Raw genomic sequence first — 25,256 nt, 5'->3', positions numbered from 1 at the left:
TTTTTTCAAATAAAGAGAGGTGGCCGCATGATCGCATCCCAGCCAGCTGCCCACCTCCTGCGAGAGTCGGCATTGCTTTTGGGCAAGGGGAACTGCTGACATGCAGCTCCCCTTGCCCAAAAGCAATCTGCTTTGCTTTTTGGAAGCAAGAGCAGGTTTCCTGCTCTCGCTTTCAAAAAGCAAAGCAGGGTTTGCTATGACAGGGCGGGAGCACTGCTCCCGCCCTGCCATAGCAAATAGCAATGTCCCAGGGGTGGGCACCCTTTGACTTTGCAGGAGCTGACCCTGGGGGGTCATGGTCCCCAGGGCCATCGAGGGCTCCAGGAGGGGGGGCAAGCTGCTGCTCTCCCAGCAAGTACAGAGCCCCAGGGAGGTTGTGGACCATGGGGCTTGGGGGGGCCCGCAAGGCCCCCCATTAATTAACAAAGGCTAGGGGAGGTGGTGGTCCCCGGGACATATACATATATGTGTGATAAGTACAGCTTCACCTGGAGTTTATACTTCTTTTTAGATCATTTTTTGAACACTCGCCTTTCAGAGATATCCCTCCATTTCCAAGCTTGGCTGAGCTGCATCTGTTCTGGTCTTTACCTACCCAGGGACATCTACACCTGAAATAGTTTTATCCAGGACAAAATTGAGCTGTTCTGAAACTTGCATCATTTTCTTAGCTAATAACGTTTCTTTACATTCACAGCTGTATGATATATTCCCATGGATAATGTACTATCTACCTGGCCCTCACAACAGAATGTTTAAAATGTTCTTGGACTTCGAAGATCTTCTCTTAGACAGGATAAAATCGCATCAAGAAAATTTGGATTGTAGCTCTCCACAGGACTTTGTCGACTGTTACCTCATCAGAAAAGAGCAGGTAATGTGGCAATCAATACTTACTTTTTTAATAATTGTTTCTAGATTTGCTTTCCTTCTATTTTTTTACGCTGACAAGTATTTATTGCTTGGGGATTTTAAGTAGTATGAAGAAAATACAGAAGACAGTGAAGTCACTCAATTGTCAGTGAACCTGGGAATAGTTGAATTGTCACAAAAGGTTTGTTGGCCGACACGTTGCCGGCTGTATTCTAGATCTAATATTTAGTAACAGCCACAGGATAAAGACAGATTCACCTAAGCTACTTATTTAGACATATCATTTTCTTATTAATTTCGAAATCATACTGTCTAAATATTCCAGTACTTTCTTTGCTTTCCTCCTAATATTGAGGCTGACAAAAATGTTTTGCTTGGGGCTTTTAACTAGCATGAGGAAAATACAGAAGACAGTGAAGTCACACAATTGACAGTGAACCTGGGAACAGTTGAATTGTCACAAAAGGTTTGTGGTCCGAGGCATGTTGCTGGCTGTATGCTAGATCTAATATTTATTAACAGCAACCGGATAAGGCAGATTCACCTACACCACTTATTTAGACACATAATTTTTTTATTAATTTCTAAAACATACTGTTTAATATTCCAAAACTTTCATGGTTGAGAAGTAACTAACTGTTGCCCAGGTCAAACTGAGGCTTGCTTAAAATTTCAGGATTTGGCATAGATTACAGACATTAATAAGGCTTCAGCAAGGCTTCATAAGTCTTTGAGTAGTGCCCCGTACATTGGTGTGCCTTTTAAATCTCTTAAACGGAGGCAAACACCAGAATACCTTTTATAATGTTGAGTTTAAATGAGAGAGACGAGGGTGTAATAAACTTGAGAGGGCATGGCATTGGTCCCAATCTTAACAGGACAAACTCTCTTACAATCACTCTTTAAGTATTTATCATAAACACCTAAGGGATACAAGTAGGAGCATCTTAGGTGATAAGATTCAGAGGTCTGGCGCTTCTGCTAAAGAGATATTTTATACACTAAAAGAATGCTCACAGCCCAGCTCATGCAGCCTGCCTTTCACTGTCTCTCTGGAACTGTTTGAATGATTGGCACTTCATTTTTTACATAAGATTAATAAAACATATCAGATGGCACATCGACCCAGCAAAGCTCAGTCCCTCCTTCCACCTCCTGTTACACTGTGTCAGCTGGGAAGGCTTCATATAATTTCTGCTGAGGAGGTTGGGACTCGAATTCCTCAGTAAAGTCTGGGTCACCTGGCAATCCACATCCAGCCTATCTGTTCTTATCTTTGTTTGTGCCATATTTTACCAACGTTTTCAATCTTTCACTAAGTACTGTCAATGTGCCAGAATCCTGGAAACATGCCTATTTCTCCCCTATTTAGAAATAAACCCGCCAGAGATCCTGCCAACCTCTCTAACTATTGCCCAATCTCGCTGTTGACATTCCACATCAAAATTATGGAGAAATTATCAGTAAGCAATTGTATCAATACTTAGACACCAACCACATATTGGCCTCCCAGGTTTTACAGTAGCTATAGCACAGAAACCACTCTTTAGGCAGTCACTGTTGCTATCAAGACCAGCCTGGATGAAGGAATTTCTGCTGCACTTATATTAATAGTCTGTCTCATGCCTCTGTGAATGCTATCGTGTGTAGAGATACTGTGGCCCATCTTAACTTATGCAGTGGGACACACATACAATATTCTGATCCATTTCATCCAATTCTGCCCCAGCTGCATCCGGAGCTTTACATCATAAAGATAATCCCACCTGACTGAGTCAAAAGCCTTATCCAGGTAAATTGACATAATGGTAGTATGAGGAGAACCAACACGTCTCGGTCGAATAAGACATGGTGACTTCTATAGAGGTTCAAAGATGTGCTCCTCACAGGTTTAAACCATTCTGATCACAATGGAATAATTTCGGCATATAGGGTAATAATCCCATAGCCAAGACTTTGCTGAGGATCTTAAAATACATGTTTAACGTGGTATATAAGGAACAAAATGCAGAGAGTTTTGGTCTTTGGTCTTTGGTAGCGTGATCATTATGGTTTCTCTGATGGACTAAGGCTGATAACACTTCTGTTAAGATTCAGCATACTGAGCATCCAGCCGAGGGGCCAGGGATTCCACAAATGCAGCACAACATTCTGCTGGGAGGCCATCTGACCCTGAGGTCTTCCCATTAGCCATGCCTTTGATGGATGTTTCAACCTCCTGGATGGATATTGGGCCACCATGCTCCTCTCACGCTGCCTGGGTGATCTCCTGCTTGGGCAGCCTCCCTAAAATAGTCACCAAGCCACCCACATCCATCAGTTTTGGCTGCCTCTACAGAGATTCATAGTATTCCTGAAACTCTTTGTTGATCTCAACAGAGGCATAAAGCAGTGTGTCATGCCCTTAAGGGACCTCAGTGATGGGCGTCCCCTGGGATTCAGTTCCAACAAGCCATGGCAGTAAACTACAAGGATTTATTAAAGGTGTGACAGTGAGTGCAAGTGCTCAATTGTCTCATTGTACAGTTCTCTGGTGTCCCGGATCCTGGTCTGGGTACCCTCATCTGGTCCCACCTCATTATCTAGTTTATGTGGTCCTGGCTAGGCAGAGTAGCATGGTATTAAGTTCATGGGAGCAGTCCAGCCCAAACTCCCAAGCCAGATCCACCCTGGAACAGAAACAAACACCCAGGGACGAGTTTGAGGGTATCTTCCCTAATCAACCTGGCTATCTTGAATCCAGTGGCATAGCAAGCAAGGGACCCATATCTGGGCATACCCTCGGACACTTAGGGCAAATATAGCAAGCACAACAAGATGATAGACGGAGAGCTGAAACTTTTCAACCACTCACCCCCAGTCAAGAGATCTGGCTTAAATCAATAATTTTTTTGCTCAAATTGCAACCCCAGTTTGGACTCAGCCATATGCAAATCAGTCTCGACCCTGTTCCTCATGGGAACAGTCCAGCCCGAACTGACAGGCCAGGTCCTCCCTCGACCAGAAACAAGCATACTGGGACTGGCTTCAGGGTTTCACCCCTCATCAGCCAGGCTAGCGTGAATCCAGTTGCACAGCAAGCAAAGAACCCACTTCCGGGCATACCCATGGCAACTTGGGGAGATCATAGAAAAATCAACAAAATGATGGACAGAGTGCTGACACTTTGCAACCATTCACCTCAGTCAGAGGATGTGGGTTTAATCCATCATTCTTTTGATCACACTGCCTCCTCAGTTTTGATCAAGCCACATCCAAATCTGTCTTGACCCCGTTTGCCATAGTAATAGTGCAGCCCAAACTGCCAAGTCAGGTTCTCCCTGGAACAGAAACAAGCATCCTGGGTCTGGTTTTGGAGTTTCACTTCTCATCAGCAAGGCTAGTGTGAATCCAGTGGCACAGCGAGCAAGGACCCATGTCTGGGCATACCCTTGGCCACTTAGGGCAAACATAGCAAACACAAGATGAAGGGTGGAGTGATGAAACTTTTCAGATACTTACCTCCAGTCGAGAGATCTTGGATTAACATTGTTCTTTTGCTCGCTATGCCACCCTAGTTTGGAGCTAGCCATATGCAAATCAGTCTAGACCCTGTCCACATGGGAACAGTCCAGCTGGAACTGCAAATCCAGGAGCTCCCTGGACCGTAAACAAGCATCCTGGGACCCGTTTCGGGGTTTCACCCCTCATTGAGCAGGCTAGCTTGAATCCAGTGAACAGGGAGCAAGGGACCCATGTTTGGGCACACCCTTAGCCAATTAGGGCAAAGATAGCAAAATCAAGAAGATGATGGATGGAGTGCTCAAACTTTTCAACCACTCACCTTCAGTTAAGAGATATGGGTTTAAACCATCATTATTTTGCATAATGTGCCATCCCTGTTTCGACTTAGTCATGTGCAAATCAGTCTTGACCTTGTTCCTTGTGGGAACAGTCTAGCCTGAACTGCCAAGCCAGGTCCTTCCTGGACTAGAAACAAGCATTCTGGTATCAGTTTTGGGGCTTCTCCCCGTGTCATACAGGCTCGCTTGAAACAAGTGGCTCAATGAGCAAGGGACCTATGTCTGGGTATACCCTTGGCCACTTAGACGAGCATTGCAAACACAACAAGATGATGAATGGAGTGCACACACTTTTCAATCACTCACCTCCAATCAAGATATCTTTTGCTTGCTACGCCAATCTAGTTGGGAGCTAGCCACATGCAAACCAGTCTTGACCCTGTTCTCATTTGGAACAGTCCAGCTGGAACTGCAAAGCCCGGTCCTCCCTAGACCAAAAATAAGCATCCTGGGACCGGTTTCAGCGTTTCACCCCTCATCCGGCAAGCTAGCTTGCATCCAGTGGAACAGTAAGCAAGGGACCCATGTTTGGGCATGCCCTTGGCCACTTAAAAAGCATAGCAAACACAACAACAAGATGATGGATGGAGTGGACAAACTTTTCAACCACTCACCTCCAGACAAGTGCTTTGGGTTCAACCCATTGTTCTTTTGCTCACTACTCCGCCTCAGTTTGGTCCTAGTCATATGCAAATCAGGCTTGACCCTGTTCGTCATGGGAACAGTCAAGCCTGAACTGCTAAGTCAGGTCCTCCCTGGAACCAAAACAAGCATCCTAGGACCCTTTTTGAGGTTTCACCAATCATCAGCCAGGCCAGCTTGAATCCAGTGGAACAGCAAGCAAGGGACTCACATCTGGGCATACCCTTGACCACATAGGGTGAACATGGCAAACACAACAAGATGATGGACGGAGTGATTTAGTCTTTAGCTAACTATGCCATTGCAGTTTGGACCTAACCCTATGAAAATCAGTCTTGCTCTTTTCAATATGGGAACAGTCCAGACCTAAATCCAGGTCCCCTTGGAACTGGAAACAAGCATCCTGGGACTAGTTTCAGTGTTTCATCTCTCGACAGCCAGGCTAGCTTGAATACAGTGCCCAGCGAGCAAATGACCCACATTTGGGCATACCATTTGCCACTAAGTGAGAACATAGTAAACACAACAAGATGATAAATGAAGTGCTGAAACTTTTCAACCAGTCACACCCAGGCAAGACATCTGGGTTAAATGTATTGTTATTTTGTTCACTTTGCCACTCCAGTTTGGATCTAGCCATTTGCAAATGTTTATTGACCTTTTCCTTATGGGACCATTACATCCCAAGCTGCCAAGCCAGGTCTTCCCTGGACTGGAAATGAGAATCCTGGGACAAGCTTTGGGGTTCCACTCCCCAACAACCAGGTTAGTATGAACCCAGTGGCACAGCGAACAAGGGGACCACTTCTGTGCATACCCTTGGCCACTTAGCGTGAGCACAGCAAACACAATTGGATGAAGGACAGAGTTCTGAAAATGTTCAACAACTCACCATCAGCCAATAGATCTGGGTTTAATCAATCATACTTTTGCTCGCTATGCCACCTAAGTTTGGACCAAGCCATATGCAAATCAGTCTTGACCCTATTGCTCATGGGAGTAGTCCACCCAGAACGGCCAAGACAGGTCCTTACTGGACCGTAAACAAGTATCCTTGGGCTGGTTTAAGGGTTTCACCCCTCATCAGCCAGGCTAGCTTGAATCCAGTGGCACAGCAAGCAAGGGACCCACTTCTGGGCATACCCTTGGCCAGTTAGGGCGAACATAGCAAACACAGCCATATGAATGGAAGAGTGCTGAAACTTTTCAACCACTCATCCCAAGTCAAGAGAGCTGGGTTTTATCTATCATTCTTTTACTCACTATGCCACCTGCGATTTGAACTTAGCCATGTGCAAATCAGTCTTGACCCATTTTCTCATTGGAATTGTACAGCCCAAACTGCCAAGCCAGGTCCTTCTTGGACCGGAAACAAGCATCCTGTGTCTAGTTTCACTGCTTCAGCCCTCATCAACCAAGACTAGCTTGAATCCAGAGGCACAGTGAGCAAGGGAACCACTTCTGGGCATACCTTTGGCCACTTATGGCAAACAGAAAACACAAGGAGATGATACCCGGAGCTCTTAAACTTTTCAGACACTCACCCCCAGTCACAGATCTGTGTTGAATCCATCTTCCCTCTTTTGCGCACCTGACCACCCCAGTTCAAACCCAGCTATAAGCAAATAGGTCTTGGCCCTGTTTCTTATGGGAGCATTCCAGCCGGAACTACCAAGTCAGGTGGTCCCTGGACCGCAAGAAAGCATCCTGGGACCGGTTTCGGGGTAACACCCCAAACTTGAATCCAGTGGCAAAGTGAGCAAGGTATCCATGTATGGGCATATCCTGCCAACTGAGGGCAAACAAAGCAAACACAAGGAGATGATGGACGGAGTGCTAAAACATTTCAGGCACTCACCCCCAGTCACAGATCTGGGTTGATTCCATCATTGTTCTTTAGCTAACTTCACTACCCAGGTCAGACCCAGCTATAAGCAAATAAGTCTTGGTCCTGTTCCTTATGGGGACAGTAGAGCCTGAACTGCAAGGCCAGGACTTACCTGGACTGGAAAAAAGCATCCTGGGACCAGTTTCGGGGTAACACCGCTTATCAGCCAGGCTAGTTTGAATCCAGTTGCAAAGTGTGCAAGAAATCCCACATCCGGGCATACCCTGCCAACTTAGGCCATACAAAGCGAACACAAGGATATGATAAAATGGAGCGCTGAAACCTTTCAGGCACTCACCCCCAGTTACAGATCTGGGTTAAATCCATCATCGTTCTTTAGCTCACATAGACACCCCAGTTCAGACCCAGCCATAAGCAAATCAGTCATGATCATGTTCCTTATAGGAACAGTCCAGCCCGAACTGCCAAGCCAGGTCATTTCAGGATTGGAAACAAGTATCCTGGGACCGTTTTCGGGGTAACACCCATCATCAGCCAGGCTAGCTTGAATCCAGTGCAAAATGAGCAAGAGACCTATGTCTGGGCATACAAAATGATGGATGGAGTGCTGAAACTTTTCAACCACCCCAGACTCACCCTCTGGGTTATCCAGGTTCAGGCAGTATCAGGCTCATCACAGAAGTGGGTTTTCACATTTAATACAATCCGTAATGAGGCTGGGAAAATGAGATAGTATTGCAGTATGGCCTCTGAGAGCCTGTTTGACTTCTGAAAAGTAGTTCAACGTCATATCCGATCCCTCCATTCCCTCAGGGAGACCCACTACTCTAATACTGTTTTGGCATTTTTCTCCTTCTGGGTCTTCTGCTTGCATTCTACGGTGTGCACTCTACCTGTGAGGTCATCTACTTTGCAGTCCAGTGCTTTCAGTTCAGGCTGCAGCTCATTCAGGGAAGTTGTAACAGTGCTCACCCGGTTTGCCAGTTTACAATGCTCCACTTGAAGCAGCCCCTGCGCCACTGAACTATATACATTTATTGTTGAAGAGTCAGCTTGTTATCTGCTATGGCGGCCAATACTCTATCAAAGTTTAACTGCATAGACATCTACATCCCCCCTGGAGCAAAAATGGATACACTTACTACAGAAATTCTAAAAGACATCAAACAAACAATAGAAAACCAGGGTTATCCATCGCTTTTCATCATGGGTGATTTTAATGGGAAAATATCTAATGAGCTATTATCGAAATGGGCAAATTGGCTCACAGATGAGGCCCTGGGAATCTCTATTCCACTTTTTCCTAAAGAAAATAAGGCGGATAAAAGAGGGAAGATCCTAATAGAATCACTACCCATTTTAAATGGAATATATTAAATGGCAATATAGAAGGAGACATCCCTGCCTCAAACACAAGACAGGGAAATTGTAATTCCTCACTACTGGACTATATGATCTGTAGCTATGAACTGTTTGGATCAGTTTTACAACTTAAAGTCAACTTTGCCGATGGTAGTGACCATGCGATACTACAGCTAAGTACAGAGTGGAGAACACAACTGTCCCAGTCAAATCAAATAATGTATAGCTATAGTACAGTCCTGGTAAACTTAACCCAAAGACGGATTCATTGGAATTCAGCTACTCTCACCAAAATAATCTCCATAATTGATTCAACACAACTCTTGCAAAGAATACACTCAGAGAATCCAATGACACATTTTGAAATTGTAATCAAAAAGCTAACACGAAAATTATAGTAAAAGCTGAGGCAACCTACAAAGAATCAAAATAAAAAAACAAAGTTAGCTATTAATACAAATTATCTAAATAAACTGATACGAGCTCAATTTTTAGAAAAATTACCAGCTAGACAGCAAGTAATCAACAAACTGAAAAATTAACGCAGGAGAGAAAGAGAAAAAAACAAGAGAATAACCCAAGAGAAACACTGGGTAGATTTGCAGACAGCGGCGAAACAAAATAACCAACGTGCATATTGGAATATATTTGCGAAAGAAATAGGCACCAAAAAGTATTACAATCTACTCCGGTGCCTCCATCAGAATGGGAACTCTATCTCGCCAACTTATACAAATTAAATACTAACTCAGAAATGAGCTACCACTCTGTCAGGAACTCAGAAATAAAACCTTTAGACTGTGGAGTTTCTAGCCCATTCTCTATTGAGCTACATATAAGAAAGGCAAGAACAACAGGAGCAAAAGGTCCGGACCAAATACCGATTAAGGTCCTCCAGTGCAACCCCAAAGAATGGAGTAAGATGTTATCCCCTCTCTTTAATTACATTTTCAATACTGGAGACATCCCCAAATCTTGGAAGGGGAGCATTATAATACCCATACATAAAAAGGGTACAAGGCTGTATCCTGGTAATTATAGACAGATAGCCCTTTTAGACGCAACAGGAAAGATTTTTACTGCGACAGTATTAGATCACCTAAAAGATTGGGCCTTTTCAGCCGGACTGATCCCCCTATACCAGGCTGGATTTAGACCAAAGCATTCAGTCACAGACAATATCGCCATTCTGCAAACCATCTTAGATAAATATGTTACAATAAAATATCAGGTTGTATATGCTGCTTTTATCTACTTTTCTACCGCATTCGATAGAGTAGACAGAGCAGCACTATGGAGAAAACTCAGTAAAATGGGTATCCCGGACAATTTATTACACATATTATCATCATTACATACAGATACTTGGTGTCTAGTTCAAATGGGGAAGGAAAAAGGTCTTACTAGTCCTATTCCGACCCCAAATGGCCTTAGGCAGGGATGTCTTCTCGGTCCTCTATTGTTTTCCCTTTATCTCAGCGACATGCCTCAACGCTTTCAGCAGATATGTAACTTTCTTCCAAAAATTGCTTCCCATAAAATACATACTTTATTGTATGCAGATGATGTTATTATTTTAGATCTATCCCCATTTGGTCTGCAAAGAAGCCTTCAGGCTCTCTACAATTACACAGAGAAAAACTACCTAATACCGAACATCTCGAAAACAAAAACATTACCGTTCTCTGGAAGAAAAAGGAGTACCAAATTCATCTGGTCCCTAGGGGGAAAAACGGTAGAAGTAGTAAATGAATACACTTACTTAGGAAGAATCTTCACCAAGTCCTTACAAAATAGGTCTCACACTTTGAATTTGACCCGGAAATCTGATGTCCATGTTGGAGCACTTTTACGGCTATATGCTGCATTTGGACAAAGACATTTTTCTGCAATGCTTAAGGTATATAGTGCCAAAGTCCCACCAGTACTGTTGTACGCACTTGAGCACATACCAATAAGTCAATGGTCCTTTCTAGATCTAAAGGAAGGAAAGATCCTACGGAAATTAACAAAGTTGTCCCAGTCGGTTCCAGTACAAGCTCTCCGCGTTGAATTTTCATTAACTAGCTCTTATGCCCGAGGAATCGCCAATATCATCAGGTGGGCGTATAATCTCCTCCATGCTGAAGAAGGAACGCTCCGATTCCTATTAAAAATTGAGACATTTGAACATGAATCCTTGAAGTATGTATTTTCAAGAAATGTCCTATCTGCTTTTAAGCTTTTAAGCTCTCAGAGGTTAACATCAAGCTGTTACTCTCTTGGAATCCTATACAGCTGAAACTTTTCTTAAAGCACTTTACTACAAGACTAAGTTTTGACCTTCACTCTCAGCATTGTCTTAAACTCTCTTTATATAAAAATATTACTGAAATTATAGAGTATAAGAAACCTCAACAATATATTAATTTTAACTTACACCATGGGGTCAGAAGATCGATTGTTCTGCTCCGATTTGGATTACTTCCTGTAAAAACCATTACATCTAGGTGGTATTTAGAAGAAAATCCTATTTGTAATCTTTGTAATGGTGAAGAGCAGGACTTGGAGCATCTATTGTTTACTTGCACAAATGCAACAGTGGTAAAGGCAAGGAAAAGATTTTTACAACCAGTTTATTCAAAATGCAGAATTAGTTCAGCACAGGAATTGATTATTTTATGTAAAGTTCCGCCAAATGAATTTGTATGTTATAGTTTTTACACATTTTTAAAATCATTTTTAATTTTGTATTAGAATTATTTTTTTTTAACAAAATTGTCTAAATTTGAATATTGTGATTTTAATATTTGTGGTTCTCAGTGGAGAATCAAATCAAATTCATTAAACTTGAAACTTGAAACTGCATAGATGACTTCGGGACATCTCAGCCGCCTATCATTATCGCCGAAGGGGGGAGGATTCCTCTGTACTAGACAGCGCTGTCGATTGGTTGTCCTTTGGTTTACCCATAGTAGTTCACTCATTAGTCACCTCAATAGAGGTCTTTAAACCTAGGGTCAACAGCAATGTCTCCCACAGTCCAAGTAAAATCCCAGTCTCTCCTGGGCGATATGCATCAGTACGACCCAATTGGGGGCAGTTTACCCTCTACTCTGCAGTGGTCCCAGCAGAGGACTGCAGCCTAAATATCTGTTCCTTGCTTATAACCTCTGTTACTGAAATACATATACAAAATGAATGTTAGAAGGAACCAATTTGATACTTGCCACCCCCCACTCAGTGATCTCCGACCGCTCCAAATTTCAAAAGCCTCTCCATGGATAAGCCAGACCACTTACTCCCAAGTTCATCTATCCGAGTCATTGTGCCATATTTTGTAGTAAGGGTGGGCACTGAGCTGAAAAGCACCACAGGGTTCAAACCCTCTCCTCCAGCAGTCCCTTCACTTACTTACGTATATGCAGATACCTACTGTCTTCAAGGCTAGTGTGAACTCACAGTGGCAGGCACTGCACTGTCCAGTGAACCATTCTCTGTGTGCTGCAGTCCCCAAAAAAGCATGTTTTGCCCACAGCACAGTTGGTATGGTTATGCACCTGCTCATTGCTGGGTTCCGTCCCGGTCAGGGGACCGATACCGCCTTGCTGGCAGTCGTGGAGAATGCAAGGAGCATTTTGGACTCAGGGGGATCAGTGGCAGTTATCCTCCTGGACCTCAGTGCTGCCTTTGACACCGTAGACCATCAGGTGCTTCTCCGACGGCTGTCAGGGGTGGGGGTCTCCGGGATGGCCCTCAAGTGGTTCGTCTCCTTTTTGGAAGGCCGGTCATTTGAGGTATGGGAAGGCCCCGAGAAATCATCCTCAGTACCTCTCCAGTGCGGTGTGCCACAGGGCTCTTCGTTGAGCCCTACCTTATTTAACATTTATATGGCCCCTCTGGAGAGTGTGGTACTGCCTCTGGGTATTAAGATCATCAGCTATGCTGATGATACCCAGCTGGTAGTAGGTCTCCCACAAGTGACTCACCATCCCGACCGGTTGCACACATGCCTGGAGAAGATCTTTACATGGATGTGTAGCTCAGCCTTCGAGCTTAACGGCTCTAAGACGGAACTGATGCTGCTGGGGAATTCTTCACCTTCTTTATCTCCTAGCAGCTGGCCCAGTTGTTTGGGACCTGTGCCCACCCCCAAGCAGGAGATCGAGAGCCTCGGGGTCTGGCTCGAGCAGGACCTTTCCTTTAAAACACACGCGAAAAAGATCTCAGGCGTGTGTTTTGGCCTGCTCCGTTCAGCCCGGAAGATCTTACCTCTCCTTCCAGCAGCCTCTAGGAGGTTACTCATTCAGGGGCTTATCATCTCGCGGTTGGACTTTAGTAATGCCCTATTTTGGGGTGCCCCGGAAGGTACACTAAATAAACTGCAGCAAGTGCAGAATGCGGCCGCCAGGCTCCTGACGGATCTCCCTAGGCGTCAGTCTGCTCGCCCCGCACTAAAGACGTTACATTGGCTCCCCGTCAGAGAGAGGGTCAAGTTTAAGGCACTTTGCATAGCCCACAAACTTCTACAGGGGAAAGGGCCACCTATCCTTGAGGATATGGTCCAATCGTATAAGGCCCCCCGCTCTCTCCGCTCTGACCATCAACACCTGCTGCAGGTCACGAGGGTGAGGAAAGAAAGAACTGGCGGAAGAAGATTTTCCATAAGGGTGGCCACCCTGTGGAATTCCCTCCCTCTGTACTTGCGCTCGGAAGCAAGTTTTTTACGGTTTCGTAAACTCTTGAAAACTTTTTTGTTTCCTGCCTGATTTCTTGTGCTGGTGTGACGTTGCTCTGCTCTGGATGAGTGCGGGGATGCCTAATGGTAACCAGGCGCTATATTAAAATTCGTAATAATAATAATACATTACTCTCCATCATGGCCCTCTTAGTTGTCTCCACTGTGTGTCTGAAAGCTTCTCACCAGGCCAAGCCACGGGTCTGTGGCCGCTATCCTGCAAAAGTCACAAGGAGGGCCCCAGAGGCAGAGTCTCTTTGACTCAACCCGCGGGCACCCTGTAGTACCACCTCCCATCAGTGAGGAATCCGAGGGCCACCATCTCTGCGGCCTATGTCCCAGCAGCCAGTGGTCTACCAATTTAAAGAGAAAGGGAGTGCACCCACTGGTCCCTGGGGGCCCCACAGCATACAGGGCACTCACTGGGTGACTCCTGGACAGATCTTCAGTCCCCCTGACTCCGTTGCTTCCCCAAGGCCATTTGTTTGCTCAGCGGTGGGTCTGGGATACATGCCTCTACCCGGGTTCTTCACCAGGCAGCCCAGGTGGTCCCTGTGGCATTCTACAACCCTCCCTCACTCCCAAATGGGATCCACTGGCCTGCACCACTTGCCTCACTGCTTTGGCACCCATTCCAGGGTCGGCGTTCAGCTCCTCCTCTTACAGTCAGCTTTGGCTCCACCTCAGGCCATGAGACTGGGCCCCTCTTGTAGCGCCTGCTTCACGCATCACCTGCAGCAGAATCGACCTTGCGCTGCAATCCTACTCACTCTTTACCTCTGTCTGTATCTTCTTCTTGTCCAGTGTCTTGGCCGACGGCCTTTGTATCCTGTCAGCGCTCTCATCCAGGCCCGTCTCACAATGGTGCTGCCATTTTGTGAGACTCACGTAAGTAGCACTTTTGTTACCCTGATGTCCACCATGGCTAGCAGTTTGATCCTGCAGTGCCCTAGGTTCTTCTTAGGTGTTTTCCCGACTCACATAAATGGCAAACATTCCTTAACCTGGGCCAAGGGTATAGTCATGATCATTGGGCTGGTGCGGAGCAGCAAACTCATGCATCTGCCATGATCAGCTCATATGCCACACCCCACTTGATAACCAAAACTTAATAACCAAAACTGTTATATAAAAAAGTGAACAGAAAACTTCACAAACACGGTTTGCTTGTATTAGTTATGTGTAATGATGAATAAATAAGGTCATATTGTTTACCATATGATACACGTCATGTTTAATGTTCATGTGTATGTATTTTTCAAATTTTACATAAGCATGTGCTTGATGATGGAGTCACTTTATTCATTGAAAAAACATGGTGGAGGATTCTGTCCACTTTTTTTAGAGATGTACTTCACATAAGTGGTTTTCAATTAGACATAACAGCTTTAGTTAATAAGTTTGGGTTATAAAGTGATGGTCACTATTGGGGTTTTTGTGATCTTCTGATCACTTATCCTTGAGGAAGGACAGCTTGCCCAAAATGCATTGGGTGTACAGTCCATGTCGAGTTATGATGAATGGTGGACCACTATGTGTGTTAGAGAGAAGCCAGGACAAGCATCTCCATGAACCTGTATGTTGAAACTTTGAAGAGTGGAAAAACATATGGATTAAAAGGAGTATTCATGGATTAAATAGGAATATGCAGTTTGTACTTGTTGTCTGTATTGATTCCGTTTTGGTGTCTCTGCATCCTGTATCTAGGGGACCTGACGATGCTCCAGAATGTTTCTCTGGTCATGCTCTCCTTACTATAGTATTAGATACAGATAGGAGTAATCAAACATTAGCAACAATTAACATAGTTGAATTGTTCATATTGTCTACCATTCTAAAATGCTGATTAGAATAACATGTCTCATCTTTCAAATGATCACAACTTATGCTTTTTGTGCAAGAATACAATCATTTCCATAAACATTTGAAAAGGAATTGTCGTATCTTTCTTGTGTTTACCTTCGGTGTGCAAGAGTAACCAAACAATGGGAGTTGGATATGTTTCCACAGATTCCTTGGCATTCAGAGTGCCATGTTTGAGGTACCCAATAACCTATATTGCCCTAGTTGGTTCAGGGATTGTATGTGGTACTGTGAGCTAGCTGAAACCCACCAACCCATATGAATGGTCTACGTGGACTAAGTCTCTAGACTTTACTCGCGGTGTTTGTATTGGTCTAATACACAGTCCTGCTGTATTTGTAGAAACAGTATAACATTGTGCCACCGTTTTAGCTCAGGTACTTATTTAATGGATCTCCTAAGTAGTTTTCTTGTGTAAGCCCAGGGCTCTTTTTTCACCTCTACAAGGAAACACCATTGGTGAGAAGGATGTATCCTCCTCAGCTTAAACGGAAACACCTATTGATGTTGCTAGGTTAGTTTAAGCTTGAACCTTTAAAAAGGATACTCCACTATAGTGTTAAATTTCTTGGAATTCCATTCATTATATATGGCGCTAGCAGTCAATATTCCTGTATATTGCAGAAAGGCAGTGACTGCTCACTTAAAAGCACATGGGCTCATCAATGGTGGGGGAGATGTTATCATAATTGAGGCACACAAAGCTTATAAATGTGAAATCTACAATCCTGGGTAAACCTTTCTGCAGTCGATACAAACCTTTCATAAATAATTGAAGCATCAGCACCGCCTACTTATAGACCTTATGAATATGTAGAAATACCATTAACATAACAGGAATATCTAAATTGACTCGAAGATGCCTTCCACATACACTACAATATGTAATACTGGGTCCTCCCAGTGATGATAAGGCAAATTGGCCAGTTTTAGCTGACTACACACCATATCCTAATACAGGTGCATTAAATAATTGCAACCTGTTTAGTCTTTACACTAACTTAGTTAGACTTCATTGACGTCAAATGCAGTTTGTTATATGTTCAGTAACAACTTCCCCAGCAAGGGCTGTTGAAGATAGACAGCCACAGTTAGCTGTGCCTTCCATTATTCCAGTACCAATAATGCCATTATGGGGAAAATATCCACCAAAAGGGAGGAAACTCCAATTTGGAGAGCACAAAAAAGAAGTCAGCCTGAAGCAGTGTTTCCCCATACGCAGTCCCAAGAAAAATTTAGATTCCACCATTTTAAGATTGTGCGACATGGGGTATGGGTTTTGCTGCCATGCATACCATAACACACAACACTCCATCAATTACAATTTTGCCTGAAGCAGCTATAGCAAATCCAAAATGATTACACTGTGGCCCATGTCCTAGAATTAAGAAGGAAATTAATTGGCAACTTTGCCACACATTCTTTAATGATTTTAAGTAACATTAAAGGGGGCAGCAGCATTGGCGATACTGTAACAGCTCGTGACTATTCCTGATGTGAATGAGGAACGTGAATTACCAGAAATTATTTCCGAACACCACTCTACAAGCAGATACCTGAGTCTTCTAAAAACACTGGGAAAAAAACAACAAAAAGATAAACAGAAAACATGGAGTGGTTCTTCCCACCAGGACTCCACTGAAAAATGCTATATTTTACATAACTGTGATACAACTAAACAGCCTGATATGTATCAGTATTCTGATACATGTTCCTCTTGGTCTTTCCAGAACTCTTCAGACAGACAGTCACAGAGAAGAAGATGAGGCAAAGAAAAACAGGATGAGTATGTGAAACAGAAAAGATCCTACACAGCTACTCTGATGTCATCATAAAAATAGAGACAATTCTGCAGCAAAAACAAACACTTTTAAAAGAAGTTAATTTCATTTAATTTTTATGCTGCAGAATTATAATATGGCGGCTGCCTATTAGAAGAGGTTAGCATTCTAGTGTTTTAAGCTTGGAAAGCTCTAAGGAATATCATGCGCTCGCACCTGTGGTGCAAGTTGCTACATTGCAGAACTAGTATCTGGCCAAAGAAACTAGTGGCTACGTTTGTTAAAGACTTTCTTACATAAAAAAAGTGCATCATATCTAGTTTAGTGAGTGCGTCAGCCAGTGTCTAGAGCCATTCAGCAGTTGTGGCGCTCTGAGCTATTTTGTGTTAATTTCAGAAACGCTATCAGAAATGATAAGGGGCTAATAATTTAACCTCTAACAGTGTGCAGCTTGTATTTTTCCTCATTCACTGCTGCGACTAATTTCTTCAATCTCTTCAACAGTGCATGGCTCTTTAACATCTGGTAGCTGTAAATATATATAAATATTTGTTACCTACTACCTCTATCTTATTTTTGCCTAGGAAGTCTGCAGCGCATGTAAGAGAAAAGAGACAAGCCATAAACTGTTTAATTGCAAGTAATATCTTCTTCTAAAGAATAACCTACAGGATAGCATTTTTTTCCAATAAGTAAGAAACGATATATATAGAGATAAGCAAATTACACTGAGTATACAGGTATAGAATGTATTTTGTAAGTTTAAGTATATAGAAAGTTCCATGTTAAGAGTTGGCATTCAGAGTAATATTTTGCTAGTGTTTACAGAAGTCCAGTCCTTTGATATTCCATAGAAGAAGCACAAGAGTGGCAGTCTCTCTTTTTCTTCCTATTCCCCTTCCTCCCTCTGTACTGTGGGCAAACTAACCTGTAGCTCAAAGTGGTGTTGGGGAATTGAGAAATTACGTCAGAACAGTGAAGTTCAGCAGTTCGGCTACCGTGTAAGATCAAGTCTGGTACGTGCTTCTGACAGATTGAAGTGCCTTCCAAAACCTTCCACTTGGGCAGAATGGCTGCAGGTATTGATGTTAAGGCTTTAGCGTCAGTGTTAGAAGGGTTGTAGAAACAATTAAGTGAAACCAGGGAAGAGGTTAAGAAGTCTAGTCAGGAAGCCAGTTTCCTTTGTCAACGATTAGATTAGTTAGTTACGAGGTCCAACCCAAGCCCTAGGAGCAAAGGCCCCAATCTTTCTCCCCTTCTTCTTCCGCTGCTGAGTTAACCACTCAAAGTGAACCACCCCATGTCCCCGACAATTCCATTAGCCCCTCAAGAGAGATTCCAAGGGATCCACACTAGGCCCAGATTTTCCTAACTCAGTGCCCCTTACATCTCTTATGTAAGGCCATATTTCTTTAAAGAAGACCAGTCCAAGGTGGCCTTTAGCAGAGAAGTTCAAGCAGTTTGGCTTCCATGGAAAATCAAGTCTGGGACGTGCTTCTGACAGATGTTACAACATTTTAGGGAGAGAGCACATGAATTTTGCCACTGGTTAGCAGAAGAGACCCCTAGATTGGGAATAGTCAGACAGGGCCAGGTATCATAATGTGCTTTTTCAAACACCTGTCACAGCAACATTTGAATCTTACTGAAGATAAGTGAGTATTATGATGTTTTGCTTTCTGTCTAATAGAACGGATGTAAGTTTTTTCACAGTGAGATCATCCTCTACTGTTCAATCCAGAAGGAGTGATTTGGCAGGATGGTGGTTTACCCCTTAGACATTTGCCATTTACTTGGCAGTATCCTTAGCATACACGGTAGTATTTCATTTAAAAAAGCACAGTACTTCACTGACCACGAGATGGCACTGTTTCATCAAAAGAAAATATATACAAGTATTTTTTTTCCTGAAGGAATATCAAATCTTAAGCATCACAGTTGTTGAAAGAGTACTTCAGTTGCGGCACAACTAGAGTGGGTGTACCATATGGCTCCAAAATACGAGTGCAAATTCTTTCTATGCCAGCCGTTTAATTACAATATTTGGATGTTATTGTAGATGCATTTGTATTGGTCTGATGAAAGAAGGTTACCTGAGACCAAGAGCTTGCTCAAATTACAATTAGCAGAAAGCTACAATTTGTTCTCCAGGTCTCACTTTGTGTTTATATACACGTGATTACAATTTTCTTTCCACCTCCTGTCCTGTGTACAGCAACTATGCAACATGGGTGGATCTCTGTGGATCACAAGTCTAATATTAGAAAGATTGAGTGATCCTTCGGATTGTTGAATTATAGTTGTCTTCCACATATAAGTAATACTTTTCATGTGTGGATGGAACTCTGCAGAATCTCATAGAGTTATTATGTAACTCAGCAAAATTTTGCAGAGTAAAACTTTGCCATTCCACCCATCCTTAGTTTTAAAACAAGCAGACTGCAGGGAAGATGAATTCCTATAGCCCGACGCCCGGGACATATTATTTGGGGTCAAGGGCAACAAGTTTTAATGTGTATTTTGTCCTTGGGACAAGTAGGCCCAACCCCCTGCAGCACAAACCCTTTGGCTGCCAGTTTTCAGTACCACATTAAGGATCAGAGAATGGTACTGCCTGTAGTTAAGTTAATATTGTGAGCACTCTAAGTAAATGTACGTTCTGACTGCACTACTGACAGTGGTTCCAGTATGAAAATATGTACACACAGTTTTAAAATTTAGCAACATGAGGCTATGCATGGTGCTCAGAGAATGCTCTGATTAGATGCGAATATTTGCAGAAGCTTGAAAGCAAGATTAATGTTTCTTTGCTTTCAATATAAAATGTTTCTAAAAAATGAAAGTAGGGAAAAAACATTTTGCTAAACTACTGTAAAATTTCAGGTACTATTTCTTTGCAGCATCATTTAGTAAAATGTGTTGATGCATGCTAGTATTTCCCAAATATATTCATATTAGAAAATTTGTGCAACCAGTTTCAATAAGATTATGGGAAAAAAAATTAACAAGACTTGGCAAAGCCAGTAGCCTGACATTGGTGGTCAGCTTTTTAGTTTTGGCAATGCGCAACATGTTTTGGCATGGCTTTTGTAAAACCTTATTGATGTGAGAGCTGCCGGGCCCTCACCATTATAACAAACATTGGCTACCGCAAAAAAAAATGTGGGTCTCAAAAATGCACCCACTGAGACATTAGTTAATGGCACTGAACAAAACTACTTTGAGTACCGATATGCGCCTTGTGAAAGAGAAGAATGCTGTCACTCACACCGAAGCCAGCCGATTCAGAGAGAGAGAATTTTAATAAACACAAAAGGTCATGGTTAACGCCAGGCCAAATTAAGGGCCCAAATATTAAAGAAAGTCTCAAAAGTGCACCTTTGGTATTTGGCTTTCCTGAATTTACAAGATTTACATTTGTAGGGCAAGAAATTGTACTTCTACAAAATATTTGTGAACTGCATTTTAGCATGAGCAAATATGCATGTGTAGATTTGCTCATGTGAAAACCTGAATATTTGAAAGTTCATTTTCCCTCCAACTACTTTTTTCCCAACTCTGAAAGAAGGTTTACGTCTGCCACTCTCAGGAGAAGATTTGTTGAAAACACTTAAAACATGCAAGTTAGTAGGTTTGCAGAGATTCAAAAGGGCATTCCAACCCTGGAACTACTGCTTACCACCATCTTCAGTCCCAGTATGTAGATCTTCGGAAACGTGGCAACATAAAATGATTACTAGTATATGCCCTGGCATAATCAGAGAGGCTATATAAGAGCTCTTATATAAGAAGATTGCTGCCATAATTTGTGGCAGCACTACATGGCACCAAAGGGACATGTGGATTTTGTTACAGGACAAGTAGATTTATGAAGCAAGCTGCCCATGGACAAGTAGAAATTTTAATAAATTCCACACCCCTGAGACAAGACCCCCAACATGTCCAGTCACAACACTTGGGTGTAGTAACTACCTATAATGTAGGTAAGTTATGCCAGCAATGGCTAGAACACTCAAGATTGTCCTCTGTTAAGCAACATTTACCTTTTCTTTTAGACAACATGGATTTCCAACATTTCTTATTAGGGCCCAGAGTTCCTCGTTCTAAATGTTTCACATATGCAACTTATATAATGAAAAGTTAAGAAAATGCATTAGCTGATGTTGAGAATGGCATGACCACATTGTCTACTTGCATTTAGTCATTGAATAATGTTGTGCCATCTTCATTTGACATCATGCAACATTACATGTCTTCCCTTTTACATGGTAAAACTCAATTAACATCAATTTTACAATTGAGTTGGACATTGCAGGTTTTTAAATCAAGCTGCATGTCATCGAAATATTTAAATGCAACAGAAATGTTTGGCCTTATACCTTGTTACACATACAATAGGTCATGGCAAAGAAAGACATGTCTTCCATAATGCTTAAAATAGAATGTTTAGAGAGACTACCATTTGCTGCAGCTGGAACATATTCAGATAGATTTGATACATGGTTTAATTTCTTTAAGGATCTATACATTTCATTTCTCATCTTGTCTGAAACACTTTCAAATAGCTATATATAAGCAGATGGGTGGTAACTTTCTGCATGAGACCTGTTTTTTGCATTCAATTACAAATGTGTGAGTGGAGACTGAGAGGTTTTTCAAAGTGGGAATGAATGTGGAGTTTCTATGAGCCAGTCATTACTTTGTAAAGAGATAACACTGCATGAATCGTGCATTGCGTCCATGGCCAATTTGACATGTTATCTGAAGGGAGTTCCAATCTTCTTGATCAAGCCAATTTTGTTTGTTATTTTCTAATGTAAGTTACTTGATTTGAAGCAACCAAGACTGATGTAGAATGAAGCCAGGTGTCCCATAAATTGTAACAGTTTCTAATGTTGTGTTTAGCTGTATGAACATATCATATCCACCTACACACAAGTCTAGGGAACTTATCTTGAAGCTGACAATCCCTATTTCTAATTTTATTTTTGATATGTTAAGCCAACTGAAAGCCTTAGTGTTCCGAATAGATGTGGAACTAACATCTGCACGAGAAACATTTGATCCCCAAGTTGCAAGGTCTTCCTCATAACTACAAACGTTGTTGTGCACCAATTTGCTACAATATTTTGGTGAACTTGTGCACAGCATTTTAATGCTTCAAACATTGCTGACATTGTACACTTTTTGATGCAGTTGGATTTGGATTTGTTTCGATATTTCAGGGTTTCATTGGTATTATTCTTGGTTATTTGCTGTTTTGGTCCTATTTTTGTTGATCTGCAATGGATTTACCACAAAAAGGCCAAATGCTAATTGAATTTCCACACTTCCGTCTGTGCCATGGATTTATGGTTCATTACTTTTGATTCCCTTTGTTACTAGAATTATATGACAACTGGTCTATGTCTTTCCAGCCCGTGTGGATTCAGAGAGTGCAGCCTGTTTTTAGCTGCCTATGATGCTCATATAAATGTGCACAAGACATATGCCTTGCTAAACAATTGGTGTAAACTAAGAACATGGATGTGTTCATGTATCCATTGATGGTGCACCTCTAGTACTGTCTAATGCTGCTACATTGTTGCAAAATGGTTATTATGAGGTGCCTACATGAGATTGATGGATATTTCTTCTGCAGGATCTATGGCGTCTGGTTCCTCACCTGAGGCTAAATTTCTGGCACCCCTGACTCTGACTTTTACTGACGAGACTGGTACTGACAAAGTGAGTTCTTTGGAACTTGTTCTTCAAGCTAATGTGGATCTGTCATCTGGGGAAACAGGCTCCCTCCTGGACCCAAATGACCTTCAGGATATGGGGGACCTTTCTGGGCTGTTGTCCTGTAGTATGGACGCCTCATAGACCATTTGAATTTGGTGTTTTTGTTTATTTAAATGACATTTGTAATGGCTTATATTATTAAACTTTTACATTGTATCAGGTTATGCCTTTAAAGGATTTTAGAGTGGCTAGCATTTAGTGAATAAGTCTATTTTGTGACCAAGTGGAGGGTATAGCATTGCTAACATGTATTCTCCATTTTAGATTCAACTTCTTAGGTTGACATCTCTTTCTCATGGTGCCCTTTACCACGCTTTTCTGCTAACGTGATTGTGATGTACCTGCATCTGTGATAGGCACTGATGCCCAGTAGACTGTACAGTGTGTCCCAGGGTTGAATATGAAGAACACAATGTCATTGTATTCCTTTCTTTCCGTGTTTGTTAAAAATAAGCTGCTCTGTGCCTCTGCCACAGATGATAAGAATAGCGTATTCATATATAAACAGCTTCTGTGCTAAAGCTTTTTGAGAGGAGCATTTCCATACTGGGATTGTCACGGATCTGCTGCAGACTATGACTGAGATATAGCAGTACTGACTTCCACCTCCGTCCTGCTAGGAAAGATAACTTGAGCACTGCAACTGACTTCCTGACAGCTAAGACTGAGGTATGGGGCCTAGGTTATTCTATAGGATGGGCAGAATGGTGCTCCGGCTATGCCTTCTTTACTATACTGTAGGGGGTTAGTATACTAGTAGATACAGATAGGAGTAATCAAACAATAGCACCCATTAACATGTTTGAATTGTTCATATTATTTACCATTCTTACAATGCTGATTACAGTAACATGTCTCATATTCCTAATAATGGTCAGTTTCTTCTCCTCCAAGGCTTTCTCAGCCTCTCACATCCTCTCCTCTGCTTTCAGCTTTATCTTGGCTACCTGCAGCTTGAGCTCCCTCTCTGCTTTCCTGTCCTCTAGTTTCTCTGGGTTCAGACCCCTAGCAAACACACTGCTCCCTGCTCCATCCTGGGCATCATGGTCATCTGCTGGTGTTTTGTTGGGCTCTCTCTGCAGCTCAGGACCTTAGACTGGGTCCACCATCCCCTCATCCTCAAATAGTTCTCCTCACTCATTATTGCCATCACCATCATCCTCTCCTGAGGCAGATTGCCACCTCTGCACCTCTTCAAAGGCCCTGAGAGCAACATGAAGATTCTGTTTGGTAGCCCTCCAGTCTGCTTTCAGCCCCTTCTGTTTGCAAAGTTTCAGCAGTTCAGCCCTGCTGAGGGTGTCAAAGTTGCACAACTCAATATCCATGGTGAGACAAAAAAGGAAGCTAGGGTACTCACATTTAGGAAAGGAGGCAATCAACCAATGGAAAACTAGGAATTTAAAAAGAGGTTGACTCAAATTCTTTAGCTGGGAGTTTTGTGTAACACAAATAACTGTATGTTACTGTAGAAATACACGTCCTGAGACACACTGCTGTATGCCAATTTGCGAGATTGGGTTGTTGGTCGACTGGGGTCTAAGCCCTGGTAAAGCAACTGCCACAATCCCTGGCAGGGTGAACCACAAAAAGTCAATACTTTGACCTGTCCTTAACACTGGGTAGCTTGGTGCAAAAAACTGTCTGGCTTAATTCAGAGACAATGTGTAATGTATTTGTGCTGTACACAAACAGTAATAAAGTGAAAACACAACACAAGAAAAATGCACAACCAATGTAGAGTACATTAAAAAAAATTATTTGACAATAAAATTCCATTCAATAGACCCGGAGTTAAGATTTTAAAAAAGTTTTTTGTAAAATCTAGCACCTAAAAGATCGAAGCTCCAGCTGCGGACATATAGTCACGCAAGACCATGACAAAGTTCAAAAACATGGCCAACCACGATGGAGCATAGGTCAGATAGAAGAACAATGCTTACCTTCAAACTTAAAAGATGTTTCAGGAAAAATGTTCTGAGTAGGTACATTTTTGTGAGGTAAGGCTAAAGGCGGTGTCTAAGGAGGGAGTGGCGTCATTGGGGAGCCTTGGGTCGAAGCAGCAGTAAATATTTATATTTCTAAACATAGTCTATTTTTTTAAACTCGAAACTTCCAGTGAAATTAGGCAGGTGGCTGTAGCCGACGACAATTCCAGGTGCTCTGATACTGTAAAGAAGAAGTCGTAGCAGCCACAAAGTCAGGCTGACCGGCGATGCTCTTTGGGGGGATAGAAGAGCAGGTTGGTCCTGTTCTTAGAGCAATTTTTAGCCAATCATTTTTTAAGTCCTCCGTTTTGGATTTTGGCTATCTGGACACCTTTAGTGTCACAACCAAGGATCCAGGTCTCATGTGGCACCACTTGGTGGTTCAGAACTTACTCAGACTGGATGAAGGTGCAGGTTTATACCTGGTGATCTGCCCCTGAAAGGTAGGAGAAGCACTGGAAAGTCTCGTGGAATTTACTGACTACCCTGCAATGTGGAGATGATAAGTCCTTTGGGCACAACCTATTCAAATGCAAGTGGGTCTCTGCTTAGCTCTCT

General features: G+C 42.6%; 1 protein-coding gene across 1 annotated transcript in view; it reads left to right on the top strand.

Annotated features, from left to right (window-relative positions):
* LOC144781948 (cytochrome P450 2G1-like) overlaps positions 1-25,256 on the top strand; it is a 528,779-nt gene that overhangs the window by 408,736 nt on the left and 94,787 nt on the right. Inside the window, exon 5 of the mRNA XM_078661039.1 lies at positions 698-874. Coding sequence (XP_078517165.1) covers positions 698-874 — 177 coding nt within the window. The remainder of the gene's footprint in view (positions 1-697; positions 875-25,256) is intronic.

The sequence above is a fragment of the Lissotriton helveticus genome, chromosome 9 (assembly GCF_964261635.1).
Source record: "Lissotriton helveticus chromosome 9, aLisHel1.1, whole genome shotgun sequence".
NCBI classification, from domain to species: Eukaryota; Metazoa; Chordata; class Amphibia; order Caudata; family Salamandridae; genus Lissotriton; species Lissotriton helveticus.
Note: the sequence above shows the minus strand (reverse complement) of the source record. Positions and strands in the feature narration are given on the sequence as shown.